Raw genomic sequence first — 26,455 nt, forward strand, 5'->3', positions numbered from 1 at the left:
GAAAAAGCAAAACTTTTGTTACAAAATATATAAATTGAAAGAATGTCTCATATTTTAGCGCCTAAAATTATGTAATTATGTCTATTGCAAAGGTGTGAATCTAGGCAATTTTATATTGTATCAGGATCAAAGGATGTAAAGTTTTAGGCAGAAACTAAATTATTTTGGGTCCTATACGATCTTGGTGAAGAATATGCAAAAAATATATCAAATCTTTATCTGAAATGTTTAAAATCCTAAGGGTCTCTGTCCTAAATATACTTTGATATGATCTATTATTTGAAAACCCAATAGATCAAGGCAATTTCTAGCTTTGCGAACAGTTTCGATCCTATGGGATAGGAGACTAGGGAAAAAAAGGACTGATCCTTATCTCTGATTTTAATTGAATCATGAATCACGTTCTCTGTTTGGTGTTATGTATTTGCCTTCAATATGGGTATGCCATTGTGTTTTCACTATTTCCAATGGGTACATTTTCCCCATCTTTGGCCTATACTCTTACATATACATTTCTATATATGTATGCATGTAAGTGCTATATGTACATACATACGTACATACACACACATGTGTACTGTTAACAGAGTGCTGTGTCTTTTGTGGCACAATAGTGTCACCATTGCAAAACTTACCTGTCCGAATGCATTGCTTGCCTGACAGATATAAATGCCCGTATCCTGGCGATATGTATGCGAGATGCCCAATTCGGAGACCATGCCATCGTCGAGCACTTGATCTCTTATTGTGTAGCTGTATGCGTGTGTGTGTGTGTGTATGAGTGTTTGATTTATATGCAAGTAAAATGCATTTAAGAGATACAACGACACATGCAAACGATGGCGAGATACGGATACAAGATACGTTGTGTGGAGCCAGGATACGAAGAGGATACGTGTTTGCGCAACGTGAGCGATGCAATGCAATTTTATAACAATGTTTTCCACGTTGCATCAGTTGTTGTTGTTGTTGTTGTTGCAGTTGTAGTTGTAGTTGTAGTTTTGTTGACAAAGACGAAGACGTACGAGGCCGAAACACGTAGCATTTTGTATGTGTGTATTGGTGTGTGTGTGTATATGCGTGTGCAAATGGCATAAATAAATAAAACGCGTGTGTGTTGCCATGAGAGAAGGGAGAGAAAAGCCGGAAATACACATACATTAAAATACTTATACGATTTATATATATATATAATACAAGTGGGCAGAAAATGGAGCAAGAACTGGGACAAAACCTGAGATTGCTTTTACGTTTGCTCAATTACAAATTAAGCTTCAAATACATACACACACAAACACTCACACGTACGAATACTCTATGACATGTGGCACCGATAGCATTATCTAACACTAAATTGTTGAAATATTTCGAGAAAATCCTTAATGAAATAAAATTTTGAATATATATTCTAAGGACTGTCTAATAAACTTTGCGATCTTTGCGATCTTTGCCTAGGTAAAATTGAACTATATGCCTACAGATTGGAATTTGTTTAATGTAGATAGAGAGAGAGCAAATGCTTTACTTTGCGAATCTGTCCAACTAACTGATTAAGAAATTGACTTACCCCACTAATATAGGGTATATGAAATAATTTACTAAGCTGCAAAAATCTTAATTACTAAAATTCATTGCAGCACCAAATTTTTGATTTTAAAAACTATTTTTTCCTCAAGTGTGTGTGTGTGTGTGTGTGTGTTGACTGAAGTGGCACAATTCACATTCTTCTTGTAGTTGCCTACATTGAAATTGTGTTACCAATTTACCGTTCTCAATTTGTTACTATTTTCTTCGTCTTCTGCTTCTTTTCATGTATTTGCACAGGTCTTTTAATTAAAATCAATTTGTTGCTTACAATCGACTTGGAATTGATTTTATCAGACCAACTTACAGATAAATAAACAAAATACAAACACACACAAACAGACAAATAGACAAACAGTCAAACGGTAGAACTAAGGGTGAAAGGGAGGGGGGAGGGGGATGAGTTGTTTGGCATGGGGTTACTTTTACCGTGAATCCAGCGACTCATCAAGATATTGTTGCGTTGCCTGAATTTTCCATTTAAAGTCAATGGGATTATCGCCTTGTACATTGCATTGAACATGCACCTGTTTGCCCTTGGCCACGGAGATTTGTTTCGTTTTCGTTTGAAAATGGGCAGGCACTACGTGTGAATGGAAGTAAACAAAATAAGCAAAAAACAGTTGACAGTTGAGACTCCAAAGTATAGATTTCTTGTGGTAGATGCTCTTACCATTCACTTTCAGAAAGATAACTTTGCTAACACCAGAGCCAATGTTGTTCTTTGCCTCGCACAGAAAATGTCCTTGAGACTCTTTGCTGATCTTCTTAAAGTAGATGGTGCCATTGGGAAATAGTTGAACGGTGGGCTCATAGAGAAAATCTTTATATTCGCCTGGCGTTGGTCCAATCGCCTTCTTCCAGGTGATGGTGGGCTTGGGATAGCCAGCCGATTGGCAATGCAATAGAACATCAGCTCCAGCCTGGGCACTGGAATCCTTTGGCTCCAATATCCATTTCGGTGGCACATTAACAGTCAATGGTACCGTAAAACGTTCTGTACCAGCCACATTGCTGGCAATACAAGTATAATTTCCCGAATGATCCGATGCAATGTGCTCAATAACCAAACTGGCTGAGTATTCATCTAAACGACGAAAGACTTCATTGCTAGACAAAAGAAATGAAATAGTATTTTTATATCAAATTTAAATTGAATATTGATAAGTTTTTGCAAACACATGCCCCAAAAAGTAGGCAACAAAATGTCTATAAATTGCATCAGCCAAAAGACTTTGTTTGCAAAGTGCCCCAAAAAGGTAGGCAACAAAAAATGTACAAAAAAAACACTGTAGAAACTAAAAGCTTTTTGCTCTTCTAATTGGATTTACTTACCCCGTGCCTATTAGTGGCTTGCCATTGCGTTCCCATCGAAAACTGACTGGCAGATCGCCCTCCAATATCTGACAGGAGATGGCCGCTCGCATACCTTCACGCAGCATATTGGTCATTGCCTGTATGGGCATAATTTTTGGTGGCACTGTGGGTGAAATATTCAAAAAAAAACATGGAGAGTCCATAAATGTATGCATATACATATAGATTACATACACTAATATATATATGTATGTAGGTACTCGCAAATAACCATAAACATTGAGTGAGCATTTGCCAAATGTCGCCAGTTTGGCTTAAGCACAAAAGCCACTGAGCCTGATAATAATCAAGGATGTATGTATATATATATATATATATATATGGAAAGAGATAGATAGATTGAGAGAGAGAGAGATGTAGGGGCGTGCCACTACTCGTGGCATCAATGCAGATGCGGGAGCTTAGCAACAGCTGCCGAGTAAATTATTATGAAGAGAGCAAAGAGATAGCAGCAGCCGTAGGATGATGACGAGGCAGACAGAAAACACAAAAGTCAATGACTCCATTGTGGGTCTTTTTCCTTTACCCCACGCGTCCCCCGAATACCCGTATCGCGTCTCCCATTACCCTTATCCGCTTGCATGTGCATTAAAAAGCGTGCTCTGGCAACTGGAAATAGTTGGTTGCTGCGGCTGTATAGTTTTTTTCTTTTCTCTTTTTTTTTTTTTTTTTGTTGCCAGTTTCTAATTGGAATAGTTTCATCCACTGTATTCCTTTCTCATGCTATAGCCTCTACTCCGCCCCAATCTCTTTGCTTACTATCTGCTCTATGCTTTTGCCGCTTTTAGGCTCGGAAAACTTTCTAATTTAAATATTGGAAAAATATTTCGCATTATGTTTGTATGTATGTATGTATGTGTGTATGTACGTACCCAACACTTGAATCTCCACATTGCGCCTTGAGGTCTGCTTCTGTTTATTTTGGGCCATGCACGTGTACGTGCCAGCATCCTCCAGACGCTGCAGTTGCTCGATAATTAAGGTGCCATTGTTATAGGCGCGCTGTCGTCGATTTATGGGCAACGTTTGCCCATCTTTTGGGAGAAAGAGTGAAAAAGAGAACACAGAGGGTGAGCGAGATGTTCAGAGAGGGCGAACAAGGACCAATTAATTTGGTTATGTGACTTATGGCTGGCCATGCATATTCATACATGTCCATATATATGTATATATATATGACAACCAACACCTTATACCACTTGGGTGAAAATGAATCTTAAAAGGTATTTTTCAAGCAAATATTTGAGTGTTTTTAATGCAATAAGAAAATATAAAATTAGATTTGTCAGGGTGTTAAAAGTTAAGTAAGTCTAAGTTGTTATATTTTGATGGTTAATCAGAATAAGCAAAGTATAAATATACTATACATATGCTATTCCAGATTATAATTGAAACTGAATTTCTTTCGGTTCCATTTCCATAAGTCCTTTTGTCAAGTTATTTTCTTTGAATTTTCTTCAATTTACATTTCTAATGCCTTGTAAATAAAATTGATTCACGATTCAGGAACAAAAACAATGAGTAAATACATTGAATTTTGAAGAATGTATTCAAGCAATTCAAAATAAAGCCTAAAAGCATGCAAAAAGTTTTGAGCGAATTGCAGTGAAAAGGTGCAAACGAAAATGAAAATTGCTTTTTAATACCAAAAAAAGTTTCCAAATTTGGAGTTTTATCTTTTAATATTGAAGATTATTATTATATTTCTTATTTTTTTTGGCTCTTTTCGTTTCATAATAAACACAATTTCATGTTGACATGAAAGATAAATAAAAAGAATACCTATATATTTTTATAGAAATGCGACAACTTGAAATAATTTATTTCATAAAGAAAAAAGAAGAAATACAGCCAAAATGATATGATAAAAATACCAGCAAAACAGTAGTTGAATTTTAAAAATATAAATCTTTATGTTTGTATGCATATACATATATAAATATATTGTATATATATATATATATATTTATATATGTAAAGGTACACGTTCATTTGGTAGTTTTAATAGTTTTCACTGATATGCGCAATAACAAACGTGCAATTTTTAATAACAAACAACTGGCCAAAAGGCAAATAAACAGGAATGCAACTGAATGCGGAAAAACCAATAAGAGAAAATCTACTATATGTACAATAAAAAGTTGAAATCAAATATACTATATACATACATATATATGTATATATGTTTGTTTGTACATGTGTTTTCTATGTGAGTGTGCATTGAATTTTATATTAAAAATTTTGCTTTGAGTGGCCTACACTGATTCATGCTTACCTCTTTCCCAATGGATTTTATCGATGGGATAACCAGCCACAGGACATTTTACAATCAAATCAGAGCCAGAGATTCCAGTTATTTTTGGCATTTCGCGTATGTAAGGCAATCCATAGATGTTCACTTTGGCGCTATGCGAAACCCTGTTAGAGAAATAGGTAGAATGGAATGGAATGGAGAGTAGAGTAGAGTAGAGTAGAGGAGAGCAGAGTGTAGTGGAGTGAAGTGAAGCGATGTGAGTAAGCAGAACTGATGCAAGTGATGTGGAATGTATGTAGGGCTATAAAACATTGTATATGCCAGAAAATTCCTTGTACAAGCGGGGCGTAAAACCAACTAGAACCAGATTGAGTATTAGTGATGACATTTCAATTGTAAAAAGCAAACATTTTAACAATTCGAAACGAGAATGTATTGTATGGCGCGAAATTGAAATATTCAAAAGAGAAAAAAACCAAACTGATTGAGGCACAAACACTCACACACACACACACACAGACACATCAAATGAGTATATCCATGGGGATTAAGAGTGTTTTTGTTCTTCAATAAAAGGTATTCTCTTGTCATCTCTAGTCACGTTTCGCCTACAAAAGTTCGCTTAGCAAATTGTTTGGATTTTATGTTGCTTTTGCCTGCCTGCTGCAAACAATGTCGAGCCGTTTTTTTTCCTCATTTTTTATCCATTTTTTTCCCCCCTCGTTTCGTTTTTAGCCCCAACTAAATTTATGATTTAGCATGGAAATGCTTTTTATGTCATTTCTAAGCCCGTCTCCCCCACTTCTCCCTGTGCGGGGGAGGGGTTCCCTTTCTCTTGAAATGTAGTTTGTATGCGTTTGTGATTTATTTATGGAACTGCGGCTACTCACTTGCCAATTGCATTCTGGGCCGTGCAGGTATATTCTCCGCCATCCTCCTCCTTGACATTTGATATATTCACATGGCTGATGACATCGTCATGAATGGTAACATATTGACCCACTAAAAAGCGTGAGTTGTCTGGTATCTAAATGGTTAAAAGGCACAAACATGATAAATATAAAAGACAAAAAGAGAGAAAGAGTGAAAAAAATAAATAAAGTGGGCCAATTAGCAAACATTTTTCCCTCCGCACACACACACACACACACACACACACATATGTATATACACAAAGCAAGAGGGAAAAATCACAGTACCAGAAACAGGCATAATGAAGTGTGTATGTGTGTGTGTGTGTGTGTTAGCAGTAGTAGTGTGAGAAGTAAAAAAAAAAAAAAATGAATGAAAAATTCATGTAAATCGAATTGATTGAAATTGCATAAAATTTGCACTAGGCCAAAGTGAGAAGATGCCCCCCCAGAATGTCTATCTGTGTGTGTGTGTGTCTGTGTGTATTTTGAGAGAGGCCATGGGATGAAAATTGCAAATTTATGCAAATAAACGAAACAAATCCTTGAAAATGCTCCATGGTCATGAGTTTGAACCAAAGACATGAAACAGAAACAGAAAAAGGCAACTAAAATTCTTCAAAAATACAAGAAAAAAACGAAAACCAAAACGAGTGTAGGAGAAAGCCAAAGAGAAAAGCAAATGCCATGGCATCTAAAGTATGCACTGGAATTGCCAAAAAACAACAACAACAACAAAAAAAAGGGGAAATACAAGAAGGAAAAATCAAGAAACAAGAACCAAAAATAAGGCACAAAAGTTGCTAGGGATTTTCCAAAAAGATTTATATTTGTGTGGGTGTGTGTGTGTGTGTTAGTGTTGGTGTGTCTGTCTATCTTTCATGCCGTATATTGCAGTAGTATAAGTGAAAATTGTAACTCGGAAAACATATTTTTTTTTCATCTTTAAGCAAAATGCCAAATTCGTATTTAAGATGTTGAGATTTAAAACTAAAAAATGATGGCAACAATATGTCAAATAAATAGATTTAGTTGCTAAGAATTTTTTAAGAATTTTCCGCATGGAAATCTTATAGAGACTTTTGATTTTTATTTTTAGTTTTTTCTGCATATCAAAATGAGATGGCAACTACTTATCAACTACTTTTTCCCCATGGTGATAAGTAGTTATTTTCTTCTATTTTGATAACATGGCAATGGCAACTTGATTTTCACTTGGAAACGGAAACGCTGAAGGCATTTCCTTGTTGCGTTTGGACTTGCCAAGCTAAATGGTGTTCCATTCAAGTTGCTAGTTGTGACTGTGTGTGTGTGAGTGTGAGTGGGAGTGGGAGTGTTCGTGTGCGAATGTGTTTGGTGATTAAACTTACCGGAAATCCGTCCAAGGACCATGTAAATTGAGGCAATGGATTTCCGGTGGCAACGCATTTCAGTGATACCGTCGGTCCAGGCTGCAACGTTTGCTCCGAAAACCAATAAAGCAGTTCCGGGGAAGCATCTGAAATGGACAGAGATACAACAGAAACACAAGAATTTTTATTTAACTAACCATTGCAGTTATGTGGTTATGATGTTGAAATGAATTAAGCATCTCAACTGCGGTTTGAATGTTTTAATGAAATAATTCTACAAATCTTCTTAACTCCTAGGGAGGTCTTAATGCGTTTTTAAAATGTTTCATTATTTGACAATCAAAATCAGATTCACACATTTTCTACAATTGCATTTCCTTGACTTTGCCATTTTGTTCATCTTCATCTTCGTCTTGGTCGTCGTCTATGTCACAAGGGGGTGGGGAAAAGCGGAAAATGCATTTGACATGCCAACAAATGTTATCCAGCTGCTGAAAATTGTATCAATTTCCTTTTGCACAGCAAGGATTTTTCGGCTTTCGGTATCTTGGCCTGGCATTGTCAGTTATAAGCTGCCATATTTATTTGCTCTCTGACACACACACACACACACAGAGTGTGAGAGAGAGACAGAAATTCGCACACTTTTGCAACGTTGACACAATTGCTGCCATATCCGGCCGCTTAATGGCGCTTGGCACATGCCCCAAGGGCTACGGGGTTATCGTTATATCGAGGTACACGACGGCTCGCGGGGTATTCGATGGAGCTTTTAACACCGAAAATCAAAAAAAGGAAAACCCCCAACAACAACAAAAAAAAAACATGGAAGCGAGAGTATATACTCTCAGTTTCCCCAGGCCCATCATCCAGTCAGCCTGGCAGCCAGTGCGAAGCATGCCAATAATATATCGAAATCAATTTCCGTTTGCGCCTAAAAGCAAATCACAAAAATTGTTGCCAAAGCGACAATGCGCAAATGTGTGTGACAATGTCAGGTTTATGCGTCCGATTCGAATCGCGATAAACCTAAACAAGTAACTACAAAATGAATATAGATGGCGATGCAAAATGAAATTTGAAGAATTTATCTATTCATTTAGGTCAAAAGTGTATAAAAACATTATCTCTATTTATACAAAGTATCTATTCAAGTATATACATATATGTATCTAGTATGTTTTTCTAGCGGCCAAGCTAAAAGCAATCTTTAAGTTTCGTATTAAGCGGGATAAAATAATAGTTTCCTATACATAGACTAAAATACATCCTAAAAGTATGCAAAGAGCAGTTCAAGAATTCGCTTTTTAAAATATATAAAAGAGTTTTCAAATATATGTTTGATATCCTCAAATTTATAAATTTCTTGCAAATGATGAATACTTTTCCAGCCTATTGCATACTTTAAGGAGCAAAGTTCCCCTATTTCGCCTATGCCTAAGTTGGTTAAAAGTTTTGTCTACGCATAAACTACGCATACATGTTTGTATAATCAATCTATGATACATTCATGTTTGTATTGTCCCTGAGGCTGGTAAATGTTACAAACTGCCTCATATGTATGTTATATTGAAAGACAGCCCCTCTCGCGGTCTCCATTCCCTTTGGGGCTACGCCCGGAAACCTATTTAGTGTCTGCGGCTAGGATTTTTAGTGCTGGTAATAAAATTAAGTCGTCGTCGTCGTCGCTGCGTTTTATGGGACAGTTAGAGCTTTGTCCGTCGCATTGTTGTTGTTGCTGTGCTACTGTGATTTGTTATCGTTTCTTATGTTAGTCAACATTTGTTGTTGTTGCTGTTGCTGAAAAATGTTAGCAATTTGCTAAATTAGAAAATAATGAAATGCAATTATGACAAACATTTATTTGTGTGGTCTGCGGTCGCCGCAAACAGCCAGGAAAAAAACCATCAACGAAAGAACTCCCTGCCCACTTTGGAGGAGGAAATTACTCTTTTGATTGAATGGGAGTGGCAGTGGTAGTGGTAGTGGTAGTGGTAGTGGTATGTGTGTGTGTGGCCATAAGTGGTTATTAATGGCCATCAGGATGTCAAATTTATTACAACAAATGGTTATTGAAAGAGAGCAATCGAGTGTTATGTAGTTTGTGTTTTCCCTTACTTACCGCCCAATTGAAGTTCAGCTGTTGATTGAATTTGCTCCCATTCATTTGAAACGAAACATTGATACATGCCCGGATCCTCCTTTTGCACTTTTTTTATAATCAACCGTGGCGGATCAGTTAAAATCTGTAAAGAAATTTTGTTCGTGTTTTGGTGGCCATTCAATTTGATTTGTTCAATTGTCGTACCTCGACTCGATTATCTCTCAGTATGGGCTTGCCGTCATGCAGCCAATTCACATCATGAACCGGATGACCCGAGACAATACATTGAAATTGCGCATCCTTATCGACATCGACGGTCTGCACCTGTGGCTGTAGATGGGCGGTCAAGGGAGCTAACCAACGGGAAAGAGAGCAGATAAAGAAAAGACGAAAGAAAAATGCACATTATCCTTATTCATTTACACACCCAGAGAGAGAGAGAGAGAGTGAAAGAGAGGGACACTCACCTGTCACCGTTAGGGACACTTGAATGGTCTCCTCGCCAGCCGTATTGTTCACCCAGCACAAATATTTTCCACTGTCCTCGAGACGAGCCTGTAACACACACACATACACACACAGAAAAGGAGAGAGACATAAATCAATTGGCAATCAAAGGCATTTTCATTTCCCATTTTCCATTTCCATGTCCAACAACATTCACAATACGCACCTTGGTGATTTTGAGCAAACCCGCCGAGACGATGGTGATGCGTTCACTCAATTGCAATGGCAGCAGCTGCTCATTCTCCTCCTTGAACCAACTGCAAAGAAGATACACACACACACACACACTCAGATGTAAATATATATATATATGTATGTATGTATATATACATTGAAAATGTTGGCCAAACAAAGGTTGAATGAAATTCATTTCTTTTATATTTGCACAAGCTTTTGACAGTTCGATAGGCCTTGCCTTTGCTCTGCATTGACTCTTCAGGCATTCCGGATTCCCCCTTCCACACCCTTTCCCAGCGTCACCAACACCACCTCCCCCCCCCTTTATCAATCTTGTTGTTTTAAACAAATTGAAATGACGACGATTGAATTATCAATAATTTCGAATTCGCTTCATTCAATTTCTTTTCCTTTGATTGTTGATTGTTGAGGTTGAGGCAAAAAATATTTTCAATAGCACTTAAGTATTGCGGGGCCAAACGGGGAAAATGTGTACGGGTGGCGAAGTAGGCGTGGCAATGGAATTGATTGAGTTGCATATTACGCACGACATTACCTATAAAGTATTTATGATGAAATTGTGCAAAAATGGGACATGATGAATCCGCAATGAAGTTTTCAAAATGTTTAATCATTGAACTCTTAGCTAACAAAAAAATAAACTCACAATCAAAAAGCTGTTCAAGTATTTCCGTATTGACCATCACACACAGGAATATATCATTTTAAAGACTAAATTGTTGATCCAATTTACATAATTTCCATCAGATTCTACAAACGGAGACAAAATCTGTTTGTGGGTGTGGCAAATAGTCGATAAGTCATTAAGAAGTTTTTAATTTTCTTTGCATCACTGCACACACACACACACACACACACACACACAAATAACAGAGTATGTGATATTCATTATTGAATAATATAAGCAAATGAGACGGCGTGTGAGGTAAAAGAATATAAATTGCGAAAATCAACAAAGAGCAACGCATTTTCACCCCTCAGACTGATGTCATAATCTGTTTGATGGCTGGTCATTCCTCTTTGGCCAACAGGACCCAATCCATTTTTTTTTTTGATTTTGCCCGCTCTGTGACTTTTGTAAATAAAGTTATTGATTTTAATTTGGCTTTAATTGCACTTGAGTGCATTTCTCGTCTTATGGCTGATGGCATGGCATTTCTTAATTAAAATCAGGCAAAAATACCAGGCATACCCAGAGAGAACAAGGACTATGAAATGAAAGAAAGGGGTATGTGATGAATGCATGGATGGATGGATGGATGAATGGATGGATGGATGTACGAATGTATGAATGGTTGTGGCGAGAAGCAGTCTCTCTCTCTCTCTCTCTTTCTCTCTTTTTAGCAGTAATTTGCATATGAAGTGTCTGTTTGTTGGAAATCGGAATATGTTCAGTCATTAACAACAACAACAACAACAACAGCAGCAGCAAGAACTGCATCAATGTTGTTGTGGGAATGTTGTATGAGGTGGTTTTTGGAGAACAAAAGAACGAGTTTGCCATCAACCGACGCCCGAAACTATGCAATAAAAAATGATTTCAAATATTTCTATGCCCAAAAGTATGAGAGAGAACAAAAAACAAAACTGCCAACTATTTTCACATTTATGAGCAACCAGCCGCCAGCAGCCAGGACCAAAGACCTGCTGCAGGTCGCAAACAATGCAACCGAAAACAAAACTCGTCGCCGTTTTCACCTCTCTCTCTGCTCAGCCCAGCCCAGCCCTGTGTCCTGCCCACGCTCTATGCATATTTCTTCCTGCTCCTTCGTCTTTTGGTGGATGCTTGGCACAGCGGGAGACATCAAATAAAAGGCAGCCGCGATGTGGCATATCCTGGGTACATTTTTTATGCATGCAACGCCAACGACGCAGCAAGGACATAGAGAGCGAAGGACTAAAGGACACAAAACACATCCCTGAACTGTATGGGCCATATTACTTGGCATCCTTTTGGGTCATCCTGGCAGCAAGGACAATCTTGCCTCACATCGCCATAAAAAGCAATGCATGTTTTAGTACTCGAAAATCGCCATGATGAGCCAAGGGCCCAAGTGGCCAAAGAACATTCCACATATACATACATACATACATACGTATGTATCCATGTTTATCTTCTCTATGTCCTGTACATTCTCTTCTTAGTCCTCCTCCTCCAACTTCTCCTCCTCCTATTCCATACTCTTCGTTTTGAACACCGAGTAGAGTAGTAAAAACTTGATCGGCAATTTGCCATTTTTGGCCATAAACGTTTCGCAACATTTGATTGATTTGTGCTTGACATGAAAGAGACAATTTCGCGTACAACCAGCAAACGACAACATGGCCGACTCGATGAGGGGGTAAGCGAAGTAGGCGAAGGGAGGCGAAAATATTTTGAAGACAAGACAAATGTCTCGGCAAGTGGCCCAATAAACAACATTGATATACGTATATGCTAGCATCTGTTAACTTCCATCCTCCTCAAATCGTGTATACTGCGTGGTGCGAACGCTTTGGCATTTTCAACACTTAAAGTCAATGCCAGGAGAGGCATAAATTTTTGCCAACTGAAGTCAAAGTGTCAGAAAGTTGACATTTTTCGAGAGTATGAGATACATCAAGCTTTAAGTATGAGGGAATTTAAGTGATAAAGATGTATGACCATGGCTCAAAATATTTAAAGTTACGTCAGTCGCCTTAAGAGGGGATAGAAAAAAAACTAACACTGCCACTTTTCATTTCAAAAATAATGACGATATAGTAAGTCTGAACTTGTCCTTATTTAGGGAGAGCAAAATTCTCGTAGTGCAGGAACAATAACTTTTTTCACAATGTCCAATGGACATCCTGTGGACTTTTCTAGAAATTTCAAGTGGTAGGTTTTTTATATTTTGATCAATCCTCAATGAAGGTGAAAGAATATTTTAGTTAGACTAGCAAAATTGAATATAGAAAGGTAACATAGGTAACTTTTCCAATGATTAGATGTCCTTATGGCCAAGCTAGAAGGAAAGTTCGTTAACTAAGCAAAGAGACCCTTTGTCGTTATAGCTTGATTGTTTCCTGATTTAATGTTTGATTTGGCAGAGAGTTTTAAGTTAATAACACAGGCCGACATTTTCGAGGTCGTGAAAAAGTGTTCTAGGTTCAATAGGTCTTTTATAGTAATTCGGGGGTGCTGATCACGGCCCTGTACTTAGTTTTTGCCCATCACGTCGGGATTTCGAAAAAAATGCGTTGGAATTATTCAAAATGGCCTCATTTTCAATATTTTCTAGTATAATATAAACAAGTTATTATACTCAAAACGTTATTATTTTAACCTATTAATATATTAGGTATGATTTAAACGCAATTTACACAAAATCAAAGAGGCGTTTCTTTGTTATCATCCATATCATCATGCACTTTGGATATGGTTCCAAAATGAGTAAAATTCGAACCAAAAAGTATGCTATAGGGATTCGAAAAATTTGCAAATTGTTAATTTTAAAAAAAAAATTATTGTAATTTTATGCATCTAACAAATTGTTTATATGTAATGTTGGCAAACAACAGCTATTTTTCTTAAATAAGAAATTCTACAATTCGTTAAAAATGTAGAAAAACAATTTTTAGCTTTATATAGTATACTTTTGGGTGCCTATTTTCCAACCCTAGATCCCCCAATTTCACAAAATCTGGACGTGATGAACAAAAACTGAGTATGCAGTCAGAATCAGCGTACCCGAATTAGTCAAAAACACCTCTCAGGTTAACGTCACCAAAAATCATGTCGGCCTGTGTAATCAGCTTAGGGTTTAAGGGATTCATTCACCTCATTTAACATGTTCTTTAGTCATTGAATGCTATGGCTTTGAATACACTTTAAGAATGCATATGATGGATGAATTTAAGTATCTTAACCATATCGACTTGAATTTGGGCCAGCTACAACTCTCGACCGCTGAGCCATCAAAATGGCCTAGGGGGAGTTCCACTATAAATCTCACCATAAACTCATATTTTACAGTTCCACGTATGTATTTGCATATATGTATGCGTTTTTTTTTCCGATTGTACATACATATATGTTGGTTTATATATCCTTTGCGATGCGATGCGTTGTCCCACATTTTGACAATTTGCCTGACATTTTTATTATGATTTTTCCATCATGGGTATTTCGTTCGCTCTCTCTTTATGTTTTTTTGGGTTTCTTTTTTTTTTTTTGGCCAAGAGCGCTAAATATTTCACATTGTCATAAAGTGTGGACCAACTGTGGCTGCTGAACGTATGTGGTATACCTGTCTGTCCCTTTAGCCGCTCTCCCCGTACCCCCCTCTATCCAAGTTGGGGGGAAAAAAAAACCAGCTGTGTCCTGTGACATGGCCACGTGTTTAAACTTGTCCTGTGCCCTCTTGTGTTGTTTCTGTTTGATTTTGTTTTTTCGTTGCTTTTTGTTGTTGTTTTGTTTTGTGTTGTGTTGTTGTTGTTCTTGTTGGCATTTTACTCACCGATATGTTGGCACCGGATGTCCTTGAGCTATGCACGGCAACGTTGTTTGGCCATTAAGGACAACATGCCGCATCGAATGCTTCTCCACGTTGATGCGCGGCTGTACCATGCCCTTGGGCTCCGTTACAATAATGCGGCCAGGATATGTGGAAATTTGTATTTCAGCTGTGCGGGAGAAAAACAAAACGCACACACACACACACACGAATATATAGAAAATACAAAAATGAGCAAAATATGTGAAAAACAAAAATTACTCAAGTTATGGCAGCCGGCATTAGTACACAAGAGTACCCAGTTTTTGCCCCCTTTCTGTTATCTCCCTACACCCATGATGCCACAGGCATTTACTTAGATTTAAAGCGTAACGCTTTCCTGATAAAAAATACTGAGAGACACACACACACACACGCACACATATACAGAGTGTGGAAATATACATACATACATATATGACAGCAGTTGTGCATATTCTGTGCATGTATTTTTTAATTAATTAAAAGTAAATGAAAGCAATCAAGTTGATTACCTGGACCACCTGACCAGGCTCTCAACCATTCATTATGCTGCTGGGACACGCCCTAGTCCTTTTGTCCACACACACCCACACACACACACACACACACACACACACACACACACCAAGAGAGAGATAAAACACTCTACTACTAAATCATGTTGGCCACAACCCAACATTTCGCGGCCAACAAATCCCAGACGAAGCATTTTATTAGGCCACTCGGCCGAATCAAGTTGGGTGGATGGGACTTTTTTTTTGTATTTTTCGTTTTGTGTGCTCTACTATGATACATAGTTAGTAGCTTCGTTTATAATTTCAATTTTTGTTTGGCATACTTTCACATTTCATACAGTGAATACAACCTACTTTCAATATGAATTGGGATTACGAAACGTTATATAGATTTGATCGATTTTTTTCTTTTTTTTTTTTTGGTAACTTTTAATTACAAAAATACGTGGAAAGGATTTTAAATGATTTTTATTAGTTCGTTTTAGTCATGTGTGTGCTGTAATTTAATTATGCCACTAAACATCATAATTATCCCTGAAAAGATCTTTATTATGACAATGGATGAGAGTGCGCAAGGGGTGGGGGGTGGGGGTGGTAGGAGAAGGGATATGCATGTGAATGGCATGGTCATTATTGTTAGCCATTCGTTCATTGTGTCGCCATGGAGTTATTGTGCAAACTAAATGGATTTTTGGTTTAAATTGTAATTATGTACGTAAAACGAGAGGGTAGGATGGGGGATGGGGGCTAGGAAGGGGTCAACAGGCTCGCTCCGAGCGAGACAGCGGTCATGGTAGGAAAACGACCGAAAACTGTTGCCTGCTTTTGTGCGCCAGGTATGCGCTTAATGGAAAATGGCATGAACACACCACAGTTTGAGTGTGTGTGTGTGTGTGTGTGTGTGTGTGTGTGAGTATGCTAAATGAATTAGTTATGACCACTATCCGTAACGTAACCATCTCCACTTTCAAAGTTCCTCTCACTTTCCCTCGCCCTCTCCCCTCTCTGAAGCTCATATTACACTTTTAATGAGTGCAATGTAAGCAGTTTTGAAAGAGAATTAGTGAGAGAGAGATAGAGAGAGAGAGAGAGAGAGAAAAGGGCGTAATAGAAAGGGAAAACCAAGAGATGGAATTGGTATCCATTGTTCTCTCTACACAATTCCATAAAATTAATATTTGTCTGTATATACATACATACACATGAAAATGTAAGCCAAAAATATACGGCTGTGTGTGTGTGTGTGTGGGTGTGTGTGTGCAATTACAAACAAACATATAAACTTGAAAGCAACTTGCGGCTTTTGTGGCTTCAATTTCAATTTGATTAATTAAATGCGCATAACAAAAGTTATATACAAATACCAGAATCGCCCGAAAAACTCAACCAGCCAAGAGCTAAAGCTTTCGAGAATGCAAACCGCAAGAGTTCGATCCATATATATGGAGTATGTGACTGCAAAAATTTGCCAACTTTTTCAAGATGCAAACGAAAAAGTGAACTGTAAATAAACTGAACAAACAACAAATCGCTCACAAAGAAAATACAAGTTGAAGAAACCAATAGACACACACACACACATTGACAGAGAAATGAAAAGAAAACGAAAAACGGGGAGGTAAAGCCAAAAGGGAAGGGAGCGGGGAGGAAAACTTTTATCGCATTGATTGATGATGTGAAATATGCGAACAAAGGCTAATAGAAATTCAGCTTAAGCGCATTTTCACACACAATAAACTTCAAATAAGCAAAAAGAATTCCACATATTGACTTGATGCTTTCCCTTTTTCCCCCCCTGCCCGACACAATCACATCCTACTCTCGTCTGTGTGTGTGTGTGTGTCCAGGACTTTTGTTGTTGTGGGCAAAACTCCTTGGACTTTTCCTTAGTATTGGTTCTGCTGATGCTTTGGGCGCATTGCCCTTTTTCGTCCTGACGATTGAATGTCACGCATCATAAATTATGCACAAAAACGACAAGTTGACTTTTGGTCAGCAAAGGAAAAACAACTATTATATGGGATTTACAGTTCAGATCAAGGCGAATCTCACATGTGTGTGTCTGTGTGTTTGCTTTTGCCTGTATATGTGTAAGCAAATAACAAATGCTGAGTAAATAATTACATCCTTCTTTTGTATACTCTACAGAAAGACAAGACAAAAATGTATTTCATTGAGCACATAGTTTAAAAAAACAAATCATTTTCATTAATACACCTAAGGTCAAGTTAATAAGTACATCAGGATTATCTAAATTGTCTAGTTATTGTGTATAGCTTCAAGAGAAATATCAAATTGTCTTTAATATTATAATAAAAAAAGCTTTCTTCTTAGTCTAGGAGTATTATCTGTCTCTCTCTCTCTCTCTCTCTATATCTCTCTCTCTCTTTGTATGTGTGTCTAGAGTGAAGAGTATCTAATAGTCATTGCCATTATTTAGTAGCAGCATTTTGATTCTTTTTTATGCTACATTTACATTTTATTGCTAGTGGAAATTGCAAGCAAACAATTGAGATTATATATATTGATTATATATTGAAATTTGGCTCAAATCTTGAAAATTATTTCCAATTATTTCGTATTAACTATTGAATTGAAAGACCTTTGTTTACTTCAATTGAATTTATTGCTTTTGTTCTCCACTTAAAGCCAAATTAGGCAATCCTTTCTAAGCCTATTATAGAGTGAAATATCTTTTCTATTGATCTTAATAATTTAACTATCCTTCTCTCTTTAGGCTTTAATTGCCAGTCAGGCCACAAAATGCCTCTGCCTCTGCCTCCTGCTCCAGTTTGCTAATTTATTCAACTCAATTATAGTCTCTTTTCCCGCACGAAAGTCTACTCAAAGTCATTCTACCATCGCCAACTGGGTACTCTTGCCGCTGCCAATGAAAGTGCTGCCAATTCATGCATCGTCCAGTTGGACGATTAAGCTGAAAATGCGATTATCACGTACTTGTCAGTTTATTTACAGTGCGGCATGTGTAGCTTTTGTACGCATCATTGGGTCCCGCATTATTTATGTACAATTCGCCATTCGATAGCACCGTGTACTTGCCGCCAATATCAGTGTTTGGATACAGATGCATGCCGGTGTCCTGTACCCAGGCGGTGACCATTACAAATTCCGACATGTAGCTGGGCACCTGCAAAAAAAAAAAAAAAAGAGACAGAGAAGACGAAGTCGATGTGTAAGTAAATTTGATTAACAATTTCCCTCTCGTCCTTCTCGTCGTTTTGCTTTTTGTTTGTTACGGGGCACAAATAAGATTTGAGTGTGAAAATGTGTTAAGTGAATTTTTTGTGTTGCCCGGAGCTCGGAATGGCCAAATGGATTGCAGTCCTTGGCGCCGGGTTAGAATAATTTGATTGATGTGGAAAAATACACTGAGAACAGAGGTGAAATATGTTTCTACATCAATTTGGTTTTTCCATCATTATTAGTAGAAATTGCAAGAAGAATTGCGGAATCGCAAGGTTAAAACTAGTTGAGAATTACAATGAAATAAAACAAGCAAAGCAGAAGGCAAAGCTCTAACGTGGTTTGAAGAATTTACTTTCTGAATATGATATTTAACTTGATTTGATTACTTTCTTTTGTGCTGTATAAAAATTGTTTCGGTGTAGTTTTTGCTGTTGTTTTTTTGGCTTACCTGACACTTGAGGACTGCCGTGTTGCCTGTCATCACGTATTCATCGTGGACCTGCACCGTATACTTTTGGTTGACAACTGTAACGAATTAAAAAGCATATATTATGCAAAGCGTTTTTACTTTTTGTATATTTTTTGGTTGGTTTTGAGTTCAAGGTTATGTGGAATAAAGCTAATAAAACCAAACAGAACAGAACAGAAAGTAAAATGAAATACGAGCGAAGAGAAACAATTATGTTTCTCCCTCCGTTTGTTTTTATTAGTCGTATTTTTCTTGTTGTTGTTGCTTTTGTTGTTAATTTTTAATGTTTAAGGATCACACATAAAAAAAAAGGGCTAAGGACAACTTTTGTTATTTTTGCTGTGACAGCCAAAATATGTGTGGAACATTAAATAACCGGACTAACAGCAAACAGGAAAAGGCAGAGGGGAAACAGAAGGACTAGAAGAATAGGAGATGTCTGTCACACACATACACACACACACACAGAAACACACCGACATTGTCCAACATATTGTGACACTTAACAAAAGTGTTGCCGTTTGTCAGGCGATGACAAGAGAGGACTAGACAGGGGAAGCCAACCAAAAAAAAAGGACAAATGTAAAGACCGTTAAAAAATTGTATTCGGCAATTTGAGCTGAAGATTTTTTACACACAAGAATGACAAGGTCTCTAAAAAAAAAAGACAGGCATCTGCACAGTGGTGTGAGGCTTAAATGAAAAATATGTCAAATATAATTAATGTTGGTTAATTTTCTTGGAAAATTTAATACAGTTATCTCTTTAACCTTCTTAAACCTTGCTTTTTAAACGACTTGAGTTCAAGCTCACAAAAAAATTAACTGTAAAACACTTAAACTGATTGAGAATTACAACTAAATGAATACTATCAGTAATTCAAATAGAATTTGGTGTAAAATAAGTTATTGAATCGATTTTATTATTAATATCAATCAGTTTCAATGGATTTCAATGAACTTTTAAGAATAAATTTAGATAATCATAAAGATCATTGTTTATACATATAAATTCAAGGAAGAATTTCTCCCAAAAAAAGAAACTGTATCCTGTTATTTTTTGTTTCTCCTAAGCTTTATATATCGTTGGTTATATATGTATATATATTTAGGTGTTTTCTGGTAGTAAGAATTTTCTTTTATATTTTTGGCCCATTTGCTGCAATGAAAAACATTTAAATTCCGCTCACGCTTTTTACCATGTTTTCTTCTTGCCTGTTTTCTGTATTGTTTTGTTGTTGTTGTTGTTTTTTTGGTGGTTCTGGCCATTTGTTAGCCAACTTTAATATGCTAAAATTGGATAAAGTTTAATTTGAAAAGTTGTTGCTATTGTTTGTTTGCTGTTGTTGTTGTTGTTGCTGTTGACTGAACAACAACCAAAAAAAAAGAAAAAGAAGAAAAACTGAAAAAAAAAACTTTGTGACAACATTTTATTATAATTCCTATGGTCTGGGTCTGAGTTTGGTTCTGGTCCTATCCACTACTACTCTCAATTCAAGTCCCGCCGCTTCTTCAGTTCTCACTCTCTCGTCGACTCTCCCTCGCTCTCTCTCTCTCTCTCTCTCTCTCTCTCTCTCTCTCTCTCATTTTTTTGACTCTTTTCCCCGCTTTCCCGCCTTCCTTAGCTCTTCAATTCGTTGTGTAGTTTAGTGCAATTTTGTTTTTGTATCTTCATTATTTGTATTGCCCGGACCCGAGTCCCGGCCCGGCTCTATATAATTTTTGTTGTTGCATAAAGAGTTTTCCTTTTTCTCGGTTTTCGTTTTTTTCTATTTTTAGTCATGACAAAGTTTGATATTCTTTTTTTTTCTTTCGCTTTTCATGTTGCATTTTGCATGGAAATTTACCAAAAAAAGAAAACTCAAGGACCCACGAAGGGAAGTGAAGGGCGAGGGGAAAGCAAATTTGAATGACTGGCGAGGGGGGTAGAGTGACAACAATGTTGCATAGTAAAAGGACAGACAGGAACAGGACAGCTGGGCAGGAAAGTTAGTATGAAAGCTAAGTTTATGGTAAGTGTTGGAGAGAAGTTGGCAGAGGATCATGAGGAGAAAATGGAGAAGACATTCGCTGCACTCGAATTTTATGCGGAAATTCATTTCCGTTTTGTTTTTGTGTATATGTCTGTCTGTTTGTGTGTGTGTGTCCTTTTTTCAACTGACATGAAGAGAGAGAGAGATATAGAGGAAGAGAAATTTATGTGTATGATGTGCGTGCCGGAAAGATGCTTTTGGTCTTTCGCTGATTTGCAGTTATTGTGCACAAGTTTTTTCTAGTCTAAGGATGCGGGAAGGGTGGGACTATTAAATTATCATTTGGTGTGGATCTGATTGCCATGAGGGGATGGATAGCTAGCTAGCTAGCTGGTTGGTTAGTTGGTTGGTTGGTTGGTTGGTTGGTTGGTTGGTTTGCTGCGGTTTGCAACCAGAAATGAAGAACGTCTCCTCAGATAGACAGACAGACAGGGAATTGGGGTATGTCATGAGCACAGGATGTGGCATCTCGTGTTACAATTTATTTAGTTATAATGATCTGTACCAAAGAATTGAAAAACTAAGTACTTAGTCAATACTGAACGTACTTATAATTCTAAGCGAATTATTGTATAGTAACTTATTATTTGACCTTCTTCTTATAAAGGAGATATCCATTTGATTTCTAACCAGTTTGAAATTAGACTTGGTTTGAGTGTTGAAGTTTTAAGACTGGAAACTAAGACTGCCAATTCGAGTTGATTACTATCAGTTGACTAAAAACTTTGTTAAAATGGGTTAATTGCAAAGGTACTCGTACTAGTGAAAGTTTCTTACACAACAAAAAAAAAAAGAAGAGGAGAAATCTAAGCCGACAACTCTAACTTATGCATAGAAACTTTTGCATCTCATTGTTATATACCTGCACATGGAAGTTATCTACCCATATATAGGTGAATGGGTGGTTGGGTGGTTGGGTGGTTAGGTTTTGGGGCATGTTATTAAGTATGTGGAACAATGTGCAACTCAACTAATTAGAAACAAATTACGCAGGTTTCATACACAAGCATCAGCCTGCTGGCTGTTAAAGAAACTTTGTGGCTCAATCAGAAACTTTGTGCACTTGCAAGGATGTCTTGCCAGGGATTCTTCTCTCTTGTTCTAGTGTGTGTGTGTGTGTGGGTTTGATGAAATGCAAAAGTGCACACAGACAGGCACAAAGTCAGCGTTGAAAAGTCGTGCTGGCCGTGGTCGTGATGGCATTGGCAACTTTGTGTGACTCCCAAGCAACATTCATCACTGTCAGCATGTTCTTTGGCCTGACAAAACCAGCAATTGCGTTTGCCAGAGTTGACTAGAGTTTAGACAATCTATGTATACTCACTATGCCAAATACATATACACACTCATACACACTCATACACATAGACACGACCACGACAAATGAGTGAATTTGTCAAGAGGTTTTTGTGTTGGCAACTTTTTTTGTTTTTTTTTTTTCATTTTCTTTGTGCTAATTACGCGCATTTAACACAAAAGCGGCAAACATTTTCCATTGCCATGCCATTCTGTGTCCTTTCTGCGTCTTATGTCCTTGGCAATTAAATAATGGCAGTGGCCAGATCGAGTGGAGATTTCTATTTGCCTTTTTCGTTAGCAACTTTTGCAAATTAGGCAAAACGTTTTGCGCCAAAAATCTACGCGTTGTCAAATTGTTCAAGCGTAAAGCGAAGGGCGAGCGAAAGCAAAAAAACAAACACAAAGAAGAAAAAACAATTTTTTGGTCTAGCATGAAAACGATTCTGGCAGAAAACAAATATACGGACGAGAGCGTAAGAGGGTGAGAGATGGGCAGAGATGACAGAGGTAGAAGGAAGACCGCAAATAAAATAAGCCAGCAGACGTGGCGTATACGTAACATAACAGTTAGAACGTTGAAAAATGGCCGCCGGACGTTGAAACTTTGCATGAAAATCTACGCAAGTCACTCGCTCCTCTCTTTTACTTTGCGTGTGTGTGTGTGTGTGTGTGTGTTTGTCTATTGGTCTTTGTGTGCCCTCGTGGGGCAGACTCTATCTTAGATCTTTGTGGTTGCGACTTTGTGCTATTTGTTTTGCTTTGAACTGACTTCTCTTCTCCACACACACACACACAAACACACCACACACATACAGCGCCGACCCCGCCACAGTCTCTTCTTGTCCTTCTGTTAATTAAACGCTCCGAAAAAGTCAAGTGGACCCTTTGAGGATTAGCTAGTCAGCCTAGCTCGGTCTCTCGACAAAACCATTTATATGGGGCATATCTTTTATGGCCTTTGCTAATTGTTGTTCTTTTGCTCTTTCTTTCTCTATCTCTATCTCTGTCTCACACTCTCTTGTGGTCGTTTTATTTTTGTTGCTTTTGGGTAAAAGTTGAAACAGCCAGCTCAATGAGCCGCAAAATCTATGCGACATGTGATGGCAATCAAAATGATTGCCCCAAAACTAGAGATAAGAACAGAGACCCTCTCTCTCTCTCTGTCTCTGTCTCAACATGGCAGTTCATTAATGCAGTTAAATGAAGGAAGAGAAAGACAAGTTTTTATGCAAGAAAACGTACAAATAAAAATGACGAATCCATAAATGCTCTCTCTTTCTCTCCATCTCACTTACTAACTTACTGAAATTTACTTCATTAAACCCAAAAGGCGCCAATCTCAACTCTAACTTGAACTTTGATGGAATAAATTTTCATAGATTTTTCGCTCAATGATTTTGAGCCAGTTGACGCTTGAGTTGATGGTTAAGTTTGGCTCAAAATTCATACAACTTCTCGTTAATGAGGCTCTACTCTATATCCAGGAACCAACCAACAAAAACACATCCAGTGGAAGTCAATTCTCACTGTGAGGCGCCAAATTAGCGCACAGCAGTTTTTGGCTTGGCGCCGTTGGGCCCGACTCCTCCCTACCTCCCTCCCTCCCACCTTCCCCCACCCGGAAACGTTGAAACTTGCCGAACCGAACCCCCGAAAAACATTTGCCACTAGCGATAGTAATTAAAACTTGCGTTGCCTGCCTTTTTCGACTGGCTATCCGACCAACGCGAAAAACTTTCCAATTAGGCCAAAGTTTTCGACAACAACAACAACAACAACACCAACAAGGCAACTCCCAACGTCAGCACAAATCAACTTGCTGGCTATAAATTTGGCTACCACTTAATTTTTTTTTTTTCGCTTCGTCCTCCTACTTCTTTTTTTTTTAGATTTTTTTTTTTTTATAAATTAATTGAAATTTATTTGGGACTTACCGCCACGTACATGAACCTCTCGACTGAGCACAGTGCCAACCAGATTTCTTAATTTACATCTGAAGGATTTAAGCATGAAGAAATCAGTCTCAAGAATGTACAAATTTATATATAGAGTAGTATAGAGCAGCGACAAGTTTACCTGTAGACAGTGGCATGGACTTCATGACGATATTTCTCAGCTGTGAAAGGATAGAACATCATGCTGCCATTGGATAGTTGAAAGACCATATCCTGTTGCGGTGGTATGGGTGTCCATTCCACCTGAAATGAAAGGTATGATAAAAGATTGCCTCCATGCATAATTCAAGCCGAAGATGGCGGCCAAAGATGATAATGGGAGTGGGGGCAGTGAGGGGCGGCGGAAAGGCAGAAGGTTATTTTCTTTCTTATACATACCTCCGGTGGGGGACTGCCATGGCCAGAACATTCTATGAGTCCACCCGAATTGTTGGAGAACTCGACGCGATGCGGGGGCTCATGAAGAAATATCGGTCCCTGCAGATCCAGTCCATTTACAATGTGGCTTGTTTCAACTGCAAGAGATGTAAATGGTGAGAAGAAATGAGAAGAGAAACCAAAAGGGAAAATGTGTATAAAAGAAAGTTGCAAAATTTTCAGTTAAATTTAAATTTTTAATTAAATGTGGCGCGCCATCAGGCGTGACGTGTGAGAGAGAGAGAGAGAGAGAGAGAGGGAGAGACAGTGGCCAAAGTTAATTTCAATTTCTGTTAGGCCAAAAAACTTTTCGACCAAATTAAGTGGCAGGCAGAGAGGGAGAAAGATAGAAAGAGAAGCCGCTACCGTTAATGTTAACGTCAACGTTAGCATAGCCAGCGGGGTATTTCTCTCTCTCTCTCTCTCTCTCTCTCTCTCTCTCTCTGTCTCTCTCTTTCACTCTCACTCTGACTTGGCCTAAATTTTAATGAGGCGTCACTGCCGTCCCCACAACAAAGGCAACTGGCAACGGGCAACGGGCAACAACAGAGACAATTGCTTTTTACCTGCTGGCCATTGTTGTGGTTGTGTGGCCACACAAAAACCTGTCTCTAATTGCTTCTCCTCAAATATTCTCTCCAAGTATTGCATAATTTTAGGTCCGCTTTCAAATTGCTTTTGATGCGGCTTTTTATGTCGTATTTATTATTAACAAAAAACAAAAGAGAGACACAGAGACAGAGAGAAAGAGAGAGAGAGAGAGACTACTTGATGAAGGTGTAACTTTTGGGGCCAAGAGTTGAGCCTTGCATGTGCGGTTACTTGGACAACAATCTATGTATATGGAATACTTTGGGAACATTGTTGCCAAAGTGACCTCTTTTTCTTCATGTGTGTGTGTGTGTGTGTAAATAATTTAATAATTTTTCCACAATTTTTGTCATGAGTTCTTTTGAGTCTAACAAAAAGAAACTTGAATATTAGGCAAGAGAATTGCATCTCTGGCTGTGAATTGTGATAAAAGAAACATTTGAAGAATCTCCCAGGAGAACAAACACACACAAGGCATTGGGCAAGTGACAAGCTCATATATACAGATACATATATACATATATATATATATTTATGTTTTTGCTCTCTGTATGTCTGATGATGATGATGATGGTGATGGCATGAGCCTTGGTGCTTGGACTCCTCATGGTAATTTCAACAAACAGCCGCAAAGTATGCAACACTGAATTTGTAAGCAATTTTCAAGTCAAAAGCAGCAACAACAGCCGCAACAGCAGCAGTCGAGCAATAATATGAAAAATTGTTTTGTCAAAAAGGCATTAGGCAAAAGATAACGACACAACTGTGGGAAGATAGCAATAGAGTGACTAAGGACATAGAGCCAGGGGCAACGGGAGCGGAATAAAACCGGACGTTGGCAAAAGCCCCCAAAGTGTAGCAAACTTTGTGCCACTTTCCTTGCGGTTATGTTGCTGTTGTTGCTGTTGTTGCTTTTACTGCTACTGCCTGGCAACACGCTGTCAACTGCAATGCCCAAAGGAAATGCGCCGCAAAAAGCAGCAGCAGCACCACCACCAACACCAACAGCAAGCGGGCAAAAGGAAAAAGCCAAAACAACAAAAAATTGGAAAAGAAAACGAAAAATTGTTGCTAGTAGTAAAAAGTGTTTGACGCAAAAGTTGAAGGATGCCAGCATAGCGTATTAAATTTGCAGTTTTAGTTTTTAAGTCACTTAAGATAAAGTTGTTCCCTGAAATTTTACAAAC

The 26,455-nt window shown here is 37.9% G+C and overlaps 1 protein-coding gene across 3 annotated transcripts in view; it reads right to left on the minus strand.

Moving 5' to 3' along the window:
• Positions 1-26,455, minus strand: part of LOC6639426 (Down syndrome cell adhesion molecule-like protein Dscam2) — a 41,377-nt gene that overhangs the window by 6,881 nt on the left and 8,041 nt on the right. For all 3 annotated transcript variants that reach the window (XM_023180313.2, XM_002061754.4, XM_047012033.1), the window contains exons 2-19: positions 24,639-24,775; positions 24,382-24,503; positions 24,240-24,298; positions 18,954-19,030; positions 18,257-18,446; positions 14,766-14,931; positions 10,256-10,346; positions 10,050-10,137; positions 9,787-9,935; positions 9,601-9,724; positions 7,497-7,624; positions 6,106-6,242; positions 5,237-5,379; positions 3,834-3,995; positions 2,920-3,064; positions 2,258-2,694; positions 2,014-2,167; positions 636-753 (exon numbers count right to left, since the gene is read on the minus strand). In XM_023180313.2, coding sequence (XP_023036081.1) covers positions 636-753; positions 2,014-2,167; positions 2,258-2,694; positions 2,920-3,064; positions 3,834-3,995; positions 5,237-5,379; positions 6,106-6,242; positions 7,497-7,624; positions 9,601-9,724; positions 9,787-9,935; positions 10,050-10,137; positions 10,256-10,346; positions 14,766-14,931; positions 18,257-18,446; positions 18,954-19,030; positions 24,240-24,298; positions 24,382-24,503; positions 24,639-24,775 — 2,627 coding nt within the window. The remainder of the gene's footprint in view (positions 1-635; positions 754-2,013; positions 2,168-2,257; positions 2,695-2,919; positions 3,065-3,833; positions 3,996-5,236; positions 5,380-6,105; positions 6,243-7,496; positions 7,625-9,600; positions 9,725-9,786; positions 9,936-10,049; positions 10,138-10,255; positions 10,347-14,765; positions 14,932-18,256; positions 18,447-18,953; positions 19,031-24,239; positions 24,299-24,381; positions 24,504-24,638; positions 24,776-26,455) is intronic.

Source organism: Drosophila willistoni (genome assembly GCF_018902025.1).
Source record: "Drosophila willistoni isolate 14030-0811.24 chromosome XR unlocalized genomic scaffold, UCI_dwil_1.1 Seg144, whole genome shotgun sequence".
In the NCBI taxonomy this organism is placed as follows: domain Eukaryota; kingdom Metazoa; phylum Arthropoda; class Insecta; order Diptera; family Drosophilidae; genus Drosophila; species Drosophila willistoni.